At 41.6% G+C, this 13351-nt stretch overlaps 1 protein-coding gene across 2 annotated transcripts in view; it reads left to right on the top strand.

Annotated features, from left to right (window-relative positions):
- NELL1 (neural EGFL like 1) overlaps positions 1-13351 on the top strand; it is an 853841-nt gene that overhangs the window by 194520 nt on the left and 645970 nt on the right. For both annotated transcript variants that reach the window (XM_022583758.2, XM_022583757.2), the window contains exon 11: positions 4710-4809. In XM_022583758.2, the coding sequence (XP_022439466.1) occupies positions 4710-4809 (100 nt within the window). The remainder of the gene's footprint in view (positions 1-4709; positions 4810-13351) is intronic.

Below are 13351 nucleotides of genomic sequence, written 5' to 3'. Positions count from 1 at the left end.
AAATGGTCTTGCATAAGTGCTATCCTTGGGAGAATTGAGCAAATAATTACTCAAATAATTTGTGTTCTTTTTTTTTTTTTTTTTTTTTAATGACAGGTCATAGTCACTAGACTGCTTGCATGACAAGAATGGATGCATGCACTGAATTTAGGAAGAGAAACTGTTTCCTCCTAGTCTGCCTGGGAACAGTTTCCCAGCCTTTGTTTGTGTTCCTCATTTGGAGGACAGTGTTTGTAACTTGCCTACACTGTATTTAAGACTATAATTTGATTTTAATTTCCTGTTATTAGCTTGGTATGTCAATATGTAGTCCCATTCCCATAACTGGACTGAATTGATTATACCTTTTGAAAATATAAATAGCAAACTTGTACAATAATATATTGTAAGTTATGGGAGGTCAACCTTTTTTCAAACTAATCTTAATAAAATCACACATAAACTTCTAGTCTTATAAAAGGTCACAGCCTCAGCTGTAAATTTTTAAAGATGTTTTTATTTTTATACATCTTTATTGGAGTATAATTGGTTTACAATGGTGTGTTAGTTTCTGCTTTACAACAAATTGAATCAGTTATACATATACATATGTTCCCATATCTTCCCTCTTGCGTTTCCCTCCCTCCCACCCCTCCAGGCGGTCACAAAGCACCGAGCTGATTTCCCTGTGCTTTGCGGCTGCTTCCCACTAGCTATCTATTTTACATTTGGTAGTGTATATATGTCCATGCCACTCTCTCACTTTGTCACAGCTTACCCTTCCCCCTCCCCATGTCCTCAAGTCCATTCTCTAGTAGGTCTGTGTCTTTATTCCTGTCTTACCCCTAGGTTCTTCATGACATTTTTTTTTCTTAAATTCCATATATATGTGTTAGCATATGGTATTTGTCTTTCTCTTTCTGACTTACTTCACTCTGTATGACAGACTCTAGGTCTATCCACCTCATTACAAATAGCTCAATTTCATTTCTTTTTATGGCTGAGTAATATTCCATTATATATATGTGCCATATGTTCTATGGTTCAAATGCAGATCCCCAGTTGACAAAAGGCTGCCTGGTGTTCCATGCGTTTCATTTTCCTGGGATCATTTCAAAGCTTCAGCAAGCCCCAGTTAGATAAGAAACAAACTTTTGTTTTCAATATTTTCACCAAGTGATTGCAGAAGTTAACATACTGTTTTGTTTTATTTCTTTTATCAAGATGAATAAACTCTCCTAGCAGTCTTGGTCAGTTTTGTCCAGTTATTGCTGCCCTGTGACATTATTTTAGGCTAGCAACATTTTTTTAAATTTTACTTAAAGATGTGAGTTTTATATGGTATTAGAAATTCAGGTTGAAGCATAGTGATTAGTAAAGAACTTGAAAGTGTTTATATGTGACATGGTGACAGTTACTCTAAATGAGAAAGAATGCATGAATTATATTTTGCCACCAATGCAGAGTTCCAAAGGTCATAAAATAACCTACCACAATCAGGAAGTTTTAAAAATGTTAATCATCAGATACTTATTAGAGAGAGTTTGAAAACAAAGTAAAAAATGGTTTGTGCCAAATTACGTGGCTGGACTAAATGGATTTGGTGGCACTTATGTTACTGTAATCACAGTTCATATTATTTTCAAATTCATGTAAAGGGGTTTGTCTCTCTTTGAACATCTGGAATTACGGTCTTATTAAATATGTTAAAGGTTGATTGGAATTGCTGACTGCTTTAATCAGTAGTCAAAGCAACCTTTTATATGTAAAAAAAAGAACCTTTCATGTGTAATTATTTTTTAAAAAGCCTTCTGTGGCATTTTTATTTTTTTTAATTCAAGAATTTATTTTTTTATTATTATTTTTTGTGGTACGTGGGCCTCTCACTGTTGTGGTCTCTCCCGTTGCGGAGCACAGGCTCTGGACGCGCAGGCTCAGCGGCCATGGCTCACAGGCCCAGCCGCTCCGTGGCATGTGGGATCCTCCCGGACCAGGGCACGAACCTGTGTCCCCTGCCTCGGCAGGCGGACTCCCAACCACTGCGCCACCAGGGAAGCCCGGTAGTGATGTTTTAAAATACATAGAATTTGAAGCAGTTTGCTGAAGCTTGTTGACATGTGACACAAAGATAGGGGTTTTAAATGTTTTCAGATAGCCACCAAAGAGATATTACTGCATGCAGATTTTTAACTTGTATTTACAAGTATTTCATGTCCAAAGCATTGCAAAATGAGAGTCTTGATTTTTCCCATGTACCAAAAACACATTCACCTTAGATTTCAACGACAAATGTAGTGTTTTTAATATTGCTTTTTAAAATAAAAGCAAATACATACTCAAGATACAAAATTTGCACTATAGGGAAAGGAAGGAAATATAAGGAAGTAAAAGAAAATCACTCCAGAATCTTACCACCTAGAGATAATCTCTTTTAACAGTTTAATTTTTTGACAGCAAGAGTGACACTTATCTCATCGTCTTAGTTGAGATTCTCCTAGAAGCAGACCCTGAGCTCAGGATTTTAGTACAGTGATTTATTAAGATAGTGCTCCTGGGAGGAAGAAGTAAGGGTGTGGGCATGCAGGCTTGGGCAGGGCAGGCAGCTGAGCAAGGGTGCAATTTCAGGTGAAAGGTCAGAGGTACCCTGATTCACCTGGGGTTCTGAACGTACCCCAGCTATCATCTCCCCTTGAAGTAAAGAACCTCCCATGCCTGTCAGTCACTGGCTCTGGGCCGTGGGGCTGGGGGTTGTGGAACTTGTAGGTAACTTCTGGCTCCCTGCAAAGTGGCTCCAGTGCCCAAAGGGACCCTCTGAGGCCTGAGAGATGAGCCATTAGCAGAAAGGCATTTGAAGTTGGGGGATGGGCACAGTGAACTGATAAAAGGGATCCAGCAGAGTTCACCATTCATGTTTATGCAAGGAGGCAGTAGATAATGAATAAATACATTAATATTGAAGGACCGAAGTCGAGGCAGCAATGGTAAGTAATTAAGCATTGTGTTTTCCTTTGCATTCAGCTTATGCTGCTCATAGTGAGGTTGTTAACATCTATTGGTTTGTAATAATCGGTTTGATTCCCTGTTGCAAAAGCTGAGTTTCAACTGATAGGCATACTGCCCTTAGACTGGTGCTAGCTCTTGAGGCCAGGTGCCATCCAGTGTGGACTGGATTGAGGGGTGAGAGTGGAATGTAGCTGAAACGGGGACCGTGGGCGAATAGCAGGGTCAGTTTTCAGCATCTTAGGGCCAGTTTTAAGATAGGAGAAAAGCAAGAGATCTAGATGCCTTGGGACAGATCAAGAAATGAAGAGCAAAAGGGAACAGAAGACACCGCAAGGAATGCCTTGGCTGAAATTTATGAGAAAGGAGAGGAAACCATGGTGCCAGTAATCCAGATGATGAGTAGTTGGAAATTATATTACATTTGACACTTAAAGTTATGTTTATGTTCATATTTATGAATGGATGTGCCTGATATCATGGGAGTTCTGCCAAACCAGGGAACCCTGAAATGACAGCATATCTTGGAGAAGGAAAACTCAGAATCTCCCCCATCCTTCTTGGTGGCCCAGCTCCATCCTATTCTCCCATCTGTGTTGAGAATTACCTTTTGGACTTAAATGAGCTTGCTTCTTGGTTGACTTAACCATGCTGTTGAGAATGGGAGAAAAAAACTTAACATTTTAGATAAAATAAGGGACTCTCAAACCCTTTTTTATAGTAACTATTGAGCTGATTTTAAAAATTCAGAGTGAAACTAAATATAGATGCTAGTGATGTCAACAAAGAGGACCTTTGGTGAAGTGAGGTCCTAAAGATTCACCTGCTGAATATTTAAAATTTTATTGTAAGTGATTTTATTTATTTCTAGGGAATTTCTAGTGCTCATCTAACTGACCCACTTTCAGTTCATTGTACCTGTATACCTTGGTCCTTGCTGGTCCCTTTGCCAGGAAACTCTCTTCTTCCTTATCTTATTCCATTATTTAGTTCCTTCAAATGTGGCATTTTCTTCATAATTTCTCCCCACTTGGGCAGAATTAATTATTCTCCTATGATGAGTTACCATAGCATAATTAGAGCACATTTTTTTAGGACTTACTGTATTGTATTATGGTTTCTAGTTTAAGAGTTTTTTTTTTTTCTCCCTCCATCCAAACTGTGAGTTCATCAAGGGCAAGGAAGATGTCTTATTTATCTTTGGGTTCACAGTGCTTGTGATCCAGGGCAGTGCCACAGCTGTCTCATAAAAGCTCCTGAGAGCTCATTGTACATAACTTCCCAACTCTGTGGTCAGTAATGTCATGTTGGTAGTTCACAATGTCCGGTTGTTGACACCACAGAAATCAGCAAATGCTAATTTAGGGTTCCCCCATCCAATAGTCAATTGTTAAAAATTTACCAGCTCTACACCGTCGGTGACATTCTGCTATATAGCAGATACTCAAAACCCATTTGTGAAAACAAAAAACAAAAAAGAAAAAAAAAAACCCAGTTGTTGAAATTGAGGCTCTTCTGATACAGAAAGGGAAATTGACCTTCTCTCTTCCAGGAGTCTCATTAGTTTAATTTGCGACTTTGTCATTATCATGGGATTCCTGGGAGTACTGTTAATTATCGTAGGTTGTTATCACTGCAGGCACCGCAGGCTGTTAACAATGAGCATTTATGTTTGGATCAGCAACTAAAAATATGAACATTGTTTTGTTTCCTGATTATTTGGCTTGCAGGGTGGAGTTTTAGTAAAAATTACTGAAGCGTGCCCTCCTTTGAACTGCTCAGAGAAGGATCACATTCTCCCAGAGAATCAGTGCTGCAGTGTCTGCAGAGGTAAGAGGGCTTGGCGATGGAGCTTTGGGTGGAGATGGAGGGCAGGGATTGAAGGTTTAATGACTAGTGTGATGACAATAACAATTGTCCAAAACTCTGCTACTTAGATATGTGTATATGCTATTTACCGTCCTCAGTTATAGTCTTATCAATTGTAAAACGGGGGGTAATAATCCTATCTATTTCCTAAGACTGCTGTAAGGATTAAATGGGATAATGCATAAGCACCTAGCATCATGCCTACCACGTGATAAATATTCAGTGAACGATGGTTCCTATAATAATATTAATTCCTCCATCATTATTGCATTTTTTCCTCATGAGTGGGATTGGGAAACATTCTTATCAGCTCTTTCCATGGGCCAATTCCCCTATCTGCCAGAGGATGACATACACTGAATCCTTACTCATAGATTTATATACTTTTTTTTTTTTTACTTCCTGCAAGGAAAAAAGCTTCAAGTAAGTAGCACTTAACTGCTAATTAATGCACGAGCAGAAATTATTTTGCTGCCTATTCCTGAAATTCCCCTCTTTTCCAAATTTATTTCTTCAAATCCTCTGGATCAAATATCACTTCCTCTCTGAAACTTCTCACCCAGGCAGAATTAAATAGATTAGGAGAATCTAAAATTGATTTGAAATCTTACAAAAAAATCATCCAGTTAAACTCATTGCTATTATTTTAAACCTCTACCTACCATACAGTCTTCTCCACATTCTCACATATCCAGTGAGTTAGATTCTTTCTGGTTTACCTTGGAAGCTTCTAGAGTTAAGAAGCCGGGAGCATAACAGTTTAGCTCAGGTTATATCCTATCTTACTTTTTTCTGTCTTTTCTCTAACACAAGCGTTGGCAGATATTTTCTGTAAAGGGCTACAAAGTAGATATTCTCACCCCTGCTGTTGTATTGACAAAGTGGCAGAGGTGATAGGTAAATAAATTAGTGGCTGTGTTTCATTAAAATTTCATTTTGAGAAACGGGTGGCGGCTCGTAATTCGCTGACCCCTCCTCTAGTACCTTCTGATATATAAAAGTATATATTTGATCATGGCATGTTTTCAGCTTGGGCTGAGATTTCTCTTTGTGGTTAGTCTAAGAGAGCTGTGTTTTGGTAAAAATTCCCAGGAAAACTTAGTACCTGGATAACCATAAATGGCTGTTAGAATTCGTGGTATGCCGTCAGAGTATCTCCCCTGATTTATCTGCTTTCATGGCTACAAGTGTATTTGCAGCTCAGATGCTTTAGAAAGACTAAAGATTGACTGGAATTTCAGAGGGATGCATTTATTGGTAACTGATAGGGTTGTTAAGTAGGTCTTATAATTTAATGCAAAATCCATCACTTGATATTTGTTAAGGTGCCAAGTGGGACTCAGTGTATGTAAATCCTTTCTGATTTATGGTTTCATTCGAGCAGGATCATTGATTATCCCACAGAAATTCAAGAAGATTTTCATTGCTCACCCAGTTTACAACAGACTGGGTACCACAGCTTCTGCTAGCACTTCTTGGGGATGCAGAAACTTTTTTTTTTTTTTTTTTTTTTACCAATGAAGATGCTGAGAGATGTGACATCTCATTGAAAAGTTGACTCATTTAAGGCTCCTGTTGCTAGCGACCTGGTGGCTTTTACCAAAGCTAAGTCAGCTTTGAGGGAAAACTGGGAGGCAGGAATAGGGCTTCTCATAGATGCGATCATAGCCAGGGCCAATCTGTACAGTTGAGGATTTTCTTCTTCCTCCCACCTGCTTCCTTCTCAGCCGGGAAACTACCAGCTCTTTTATTTAGCAGCTGATGGTTTTTCTTGGAGGCGCGTGTGAGTGAGGGAGTTATTTATGTCCCTTGACAAGTCTGTGTTTTAACAGGAACCAACGTGTGTCTTTAGAAGAGATAGGGAAAAGGTGGAGACGTTCTTTTCCTGGGAAGCAGGTTGAATGAAACCATTTGGGTATATGGATTCTCTTAGATTTCTCCTATTTATTCCTATCTCAGAATTCAGACCCTAGAATGAAAAAAGCGTTATTTTTGACTGAAGCCCTTGTCAGCACCATTTACTGTCATTACCTCCTTTCCTGTTGACCCATAGCAGAGAGGAGCCCAGAATATTCAGCCCACTTGTCCACATACTGGGACTTGCTCTGCACATTGGACAATCAGGAAATGAAAAGGATATTTGTCTGGGCAGTGGGATGTTCTCTTTTTCATAAAAATGTAAAATTTATGTGATGATGGACAAAAAAATCCATCCAGATGCGCTCAAAGGTCCATTGTCTTGACCTATGCTCTCCATGAATTTTGCTCTGTGTCTCTTAATTCCAATTTATTTCCCAACAGCGTCCTTAAAAGTAGCCTAAGAGTTTCTCACAATATTGTGGGAGATATTTTTCCCCTTTGACTTCTGTTTGTCTTTTACCTTTTCCTCTGTGCTCGTGTTTTCTGAGTGGAGTCTTGGAAGATGAGGGCGGCTGGACAGTTTTGATTCTAATTAGACTGGGAAAGCCCGCTGGGCCTCTTCTAAGGCACGTTATTCAGTTCTCCTTCCCCCTCCTCCTTGCCCCTCTCAAAACCAGAAAGTAATGAAAAGATGAGAAATGCTCAATTGCTGTGTAAACTAATTTTTATCCTGCATATGGAGAGGCTATACCATTTGCTTTGTGGATTGAGACTGTCTCCTGATTGACAGGCAGCGAGCGAACACAGAGAGGTAAGACTGATGACCTGAAATACTTATTTCAGGGATGAGCACAGTGGTGTGATTTCAGCTGTGTGGTTTCTGCCACCCTGATATTATTGATTACAGACACGGAAGTGGCTGTAGCCTCTTTCAATACCTGTACTGAAGGCCCTTCAATTAGCATATTTATCATCTCTCTTTGTCTTACTGGGAGTGTCAGGTCTTTAGTCTGAGGGAAATCACCCCTCAGTATCATCGCTCAGAAATCTGAGTCAAAGCCTTTCTCATGCCTGCTTGGGGATTTGAAGTTTTCCAAGGTTTATTTTCATTAGGTTTAGACTGGAATTTGAGAAAGCACAGACGGTGCTTTTTGCCCCCTGTTGGTTGATTAAATAGTATCCATAAAGCTCTCCAACTTGGAAAAAATAACGCTTTGTTTTGTTTGTTTGTTTTTGCGGTACGCGGGCCTCTCACTGTTGTGGCCTCTCCCCTTGCGGAGCACAGGCTCCGGACGCGCAGGCTCAGCGGCCATGGCTCACGGGCCCAGCCGCTCCGCGGCATGTGGGATCTTCCCGGACCGTGGCACGAGCCCGTGTCCCCTGCATCGGCAGGCGGACTCCCAACCACTGCGCCGCCGGGGAAGCCCTAATGATTACATTTTATGAATCGATTCTTTGAATGTAGGAGAAAAGGGAGGGATGAAGATATGTTCCTACCATAGAGAATAGTCCTGTCGTTTTCATGTCAATGACTGAATGAAATTATTTTCAGTACCAGCTGAAGGCTCTGTTTCATCTGTGAAATAGTGTTAAGACCCATTTTGCAGAGTTATAACTTTTTTCCTCAAGACCTAACGTGTTGGCTTGATTATGAAGCTAATTTTTTTTTTACACTGAGTCATGCCCATTTTCTGATATGGTGGTATGGTGATACAGCTCCCTCCCCCTCTTGCTTCCATTCAAGGAGAGAGGTGCAGATTATAGCTTTATACTGGGTTTTTCTCTTTGTGGGAATCAGACCTAAGACCTTCGAGTTAAGGATAACAGGCTCTGGCTGATTTATACTGTTCGTTGTATCAGCAGAACCGATATCCAGACTTGGTGCTTGGACACCTTGCCTCTTCAAATCTTGGGTAACGACAAATGCTGTAACTCATTTCTCTACCCTTCAGAGAAAACTGAAGGTAATCAGCTGAACAGGTAGTTATATCCACAGGGCTACTGGTGCAGCCAGGATGCTGTTAGGGACAGAACTGCAGGACAGTTAGGGAAGACACATGCAAAAAGAATCAAGATGTTAGACGTTGGCAGGGAGAAGCCACTTTGCAGTTGCTGGGATCCACCATCTCAGTCACCAGCGGCACTATCCAGAGCAGCCCTAATCACTGGTGCAGTTTGTTTCTGATGCCTCAGGACAGTGCGTGCTGGCAGCATGAAATTTGTTTACCCTCATCATTGCCTTGAGGTAATGGCTATAGCAGGAGCCCGTCCACTTAAGCATAAGGCCACGAGGGTGGAGAAAGGGGAGTGGGTACCTTAGTGACGTCTATGCTTCTGCCTTGGAAGGAGTAACAAAAGTGTGGACGTAGCCCCAGTGGAAAAAGATTGCTCATAAGTCGCCAGTGCTCTCAGTTGAAGGGGGAACAAAAGCCAACTTGACTGTGTCTTCTCAGGATTGCTCCGGGAAAACGCACCAATCGTGTGGCTCATCCCAGAATGCTTGCTCTACTCCTTAGGGTTTTATTCCCTTCATAATTGGCTCTAATTTTATCTTCAGTGTTGCCAGTGACCTTGGAGGGTTTGGCCGCATGTTTAAGCTTTTCAGTGTTGAGGAAAAAGTTCTTTCTGACATCTGTTCCCAATGTGTTTACCTGTAATTTTAATTCACGCCCACTTGCCTTGTCATCTGGCCTGGGCTGAACTTAGTTGAGATTATTACTTGTACTACTTAAGATTTTATGCCCTTCAGTTAACTCCTCCCAAAGAGTCTTGGTGTGGCACGATTTTCTTTTTTTCTAGACCTCCTCATCATCTTAGATGAATTTGTAACTGAAATGGTTTTAGAGGATTTCAGTGTATTTGAGATGAAAAGAGACCTGTAAAAGAGGCACTTAATCAGAAGGTAAACTAGTGCCTGTATAGAGGAACGCATCGTTTATAGATGGGTCAGGTCGTCTGCATATTGATAGATGGAATCGATCAAAATACCTGCAGCCGTGGGCCACAGTGGGCACTGGAATGACAAGGCTGTATGCTCAACTGTTGAGGTTGGGAACAGAGGGCATTTGGAGAAGAGTTCAGTCTCAGGGAGCCCTTGAATTCTGTGTTCCTGGAAGTGCCACAGTGGATCCAGGCCCAGGGAGCCTTGGGAAGGAGGCACATTGCCCCAGAGAGAAGACCTGAAACTAAGACCAGGCTGCCTTGGACTGGAAGACCCCTAAGTGTTGACTACTGTAGAAAAACCAATTGCTTTCTAAGACAGAACCTGTGAGAATCCAGAGCTCTGTCTCTAGTAGGCCCATCCTGATGTTACAACCCTCTGTCCACAGGAGCTAAAGGACTGTCCTCACCCCTCCAGGGCCCAGGCTTCTGTGGTATGTATGTTGGTTGTGGAGTACGTTAGGGCGTCCTGTTCCCATAAAGGATCTTTGGGCCGTATCCCTCCTATAGGGCCAGTCCATGGGTGGAGCTGTCTCCATACCAGCTAGGCACATGGAATATATTGTACTCAGTTTACCTTTGCTCCTTGTGACTTTCAGGCTTGGGCAAGCAGCAGTGATATGAGGAGTATTGGCTTTCTAGGATTTGAGTTAGTGTAGAGGAATCTGAGGTGCATTTTCAGATTGTCATTTCAAAGGTAACCTGCTTGACCCTTGGGGGATGCATTAGGGGCGGGAGATTGAGGACAAGCAGTGGTGCCCTATGTGGAATCAAACTTTATCTTAGAGAAACTAACTCCTGCCCAGGGGTAGTGACCTATTCATTCCTTGCTGTGGAAGAAGTCACAGTAGTAAACCATAAAGATGCTTATCCATTGTTGGATGGAGAAACCAGAGATGAAGCAGAATGGGTGGATGGTTTGCTGTAATTATAAAAAGGTACAGAGTGGGATCTGGAGAGTGGCAGTGTGAGGGCTTCATTACGATGGGCAGGGTTTATTATATGCAGGTTAGGCCAATGGATTTAAAGAAAGCAAAGAGCTTTACAAGTGTTATTGATCTTTCACTGGCAATAGAACTCTAGATTCAGGACCACGAAGGGAGTCCACATTTTAGACCGCTCCCAATGAGAGGAGAAAATATGACCCCAACACTTAATGTTTCTTCTTTAGTTTCCTTGATCATGTCGTGGACACATGCTGCTCCCTGTGTTTGGAACTCTTATGATTTGTCCAGTCAACCTCACTCACCCCTCAAATCTCCTTTTGATACCTAGTGTTAGGACCCTTCTCTGTGATACATTCCGGAAGTACCTTGCTCCTCTCCATCACAATATTTCCTGTAACCCAACACTCAAGGGTAGCCATCCCTGCTAGAGTGTTAGATGAATGAAGGCATGTTTATGATGTTTGTGGCTTTTTTGTTATATCCCTATTGTCTAGCACAGCGGCTGGGCACACAGCAGGGGCTTAATATTTGTCAAATGAATGAATAGTACCTCTGCCAGGAACTAAAGGAGGTGTTTGGAATGAAACCTGGAATCCCATTTCAGCAGACTGTGTGTCTTCCTCTGAGCATCTGCTCATTTCCATCACTCGAGTGTAAATAAGCTCCAAGTGGGTCTTACTCATCTTGGTATCTCATCCATGGATGGTGTTCTGTCGTGTGATGTTATTTTTCTTCTGACTTTGAGTCCCCAAGCAGCAAGTAATAATGGACTGTGTCCTGGAGAAAGAAATAAGGTTTGTTCCTTTGAAAGGTTCAAGGCATGTCAGGAACTAGAAATTGCTAATGACTGATGGAGTACTGGTCTCTTCAGGTCAGGGTTGGCGTTCCTTGAATGTCCCTTAATGATTAAAATTATGGCTGGGAGGTCGTGTAGAGTGGTGGAGAGAGACTGGGTATTAGAATCATATTTGGGTTTATATCTCTCTTTCACCCTGCTAGCCACGTGACCACAAGGAAGGTAATTAACATCTTTGAGCCTTGGTTTATTCATCTTTAAAACACTCCTTTAATTCTAGTTTTGAAAGACTGAGGATTTAGTCATTAGCTCTACGAATGAATATTGGAGTGTTTATAACGTGTTGGATATTGCCTTAGGCACAAGGGAAACAAACTCACAGGGTCCTTTCCCTTGAAGAAGTGAGCTTCTCATGTGAAGACAGACATTCAACAAATAAACACAGAAATTAACATGTAATTAGTAATTGTGATACCTGCTATAAACAAGAAGAATAGGGTGGTATGGGAGAGAGTAATGGGATTTTCTTTAGACCTGAGGGACAAGAAGGCCTTCTCTGAATAGAATATATTTAAGCTGGGACTTGACGGCTGAGTAGAAATTATTCTGGCAGGGATGTTTCATAATGTTCTGAGTTGGTGGGACAAGCTTGCAAAGACCCTGAATCAGGAAAGAGACTGGAGTACTAGAGGAATTAAAACAAAGGCTGATACAATTGGAGGGAAATGACAGAGGGAGAGGAGAGCCTGTTCGTTGTTTCAAACAAAGTTAAGGATTTAGTATTTTTTCTTAAGTAAAATGGGAAGCCCTCACAAGATTTTTAAGGGGGATTGTGACATGACCCAATCTGTTTTATTTATGTATTTATTTATTTAGGCTGTGCTGGGTCTTAGTTGCAGCATGCGGACTCTTAGTTGTGGCATGTGGGACCTAGTTCCCTGACCAGAGATTGAACCCAGGTCCCCTGCATTGGGAGCACGGAGTCTTACCCAGTGGTCCACCAGGGAAGCGCCCCCAATCTATGTTTTTTTTTAAAATTTTTTAAATCTTTATTGGAGTATAATTGCTTTACAATGGTGTGTTAGTTTCTGCTTTATAACAAAGTGAATCAGTTATACATATACATATGTTCCCATATCTCTTCCCTCTTGCGTCTCCCTCCCTCCCACCCTCCCTATCCCACCCCTCTAGGTGGTCACAAAGCACTGAGCTGATCTCCCTGTGCTATGCAGCTGCTTCCCACTAGCTATCTGTTTTACGTTTGGTAGTGTATATATGTCCATGCCAATCTATGTTTTAAAAGGATTTGTTTGTGAGGAAAATAGATTAGGGACAGGCAAAAAGGGGAACAGGAAGGCAAATAAAGTGCTATCCATTTGAGAGATGACAGTTTGGAATAGGATGAGTTTTTCTTCTTGCTGTGGAGTGGGGGAGAAAGAGATTCCAGAGATATTCATGAAATAAAATTAATAGAACTTGGCAAGGGCCAGTATTTGAGGAGAGAGGACAAAGATGACTCAAAAAAAATAAAGAAAGAAGAAGATGGTTTAAGTGGATACAGGTCCTGCAGATGGTTATGGAGAACTTGGAGAGCATGGATTTTGGAATTAAGAGTTCAGTTTCAGTGAGCTGCGAGACAGCCGTGAGGGCATCCAAATGAAATGTCAAGTGGGCTATGGCTATAGTGACATAAAATACAATATGTGGGCTTCCCTGGTGGCGCAGTGGTTGAGAGTCCGCCTGCCGATGCAGGGGACACAGGTTCATGCCGCGGTCCAGGAGGATCCCACATGCCGCGGAGCGGCTAGGCCCGTGAGCCATGGCCGCTGAGCCTGTGCGTCCAGAGCCTGTGCTCCGCAACGGGAGAGACCACAACAGTGAGAGGCCCGCGTACCGCAAAAAAACAAAAACAACAACAACAAAAAACAATATGTAAAGTAGGACATGCAAGACAGTGTTA

The sequence above is a fragment of the Delphinapterus leucas genome, chromosome 7, assembly GCF_059928025.1.
Source record: "Delphinapterus leucas isolate spDelLeu-1000000601 "Yukka" chromosome 7, BTC_Dleu_Yukka2, whole genome shotgun sequence".
NCBI lineage: Eukaryota > Metazoa > Chordata > Mammalia > Artiodactyla > Monodontidae > Delphinapterus > Delphinapterus leucas.
This window is presented reverse-complemented; position numbering and strand designations above follow the sequence as displayed.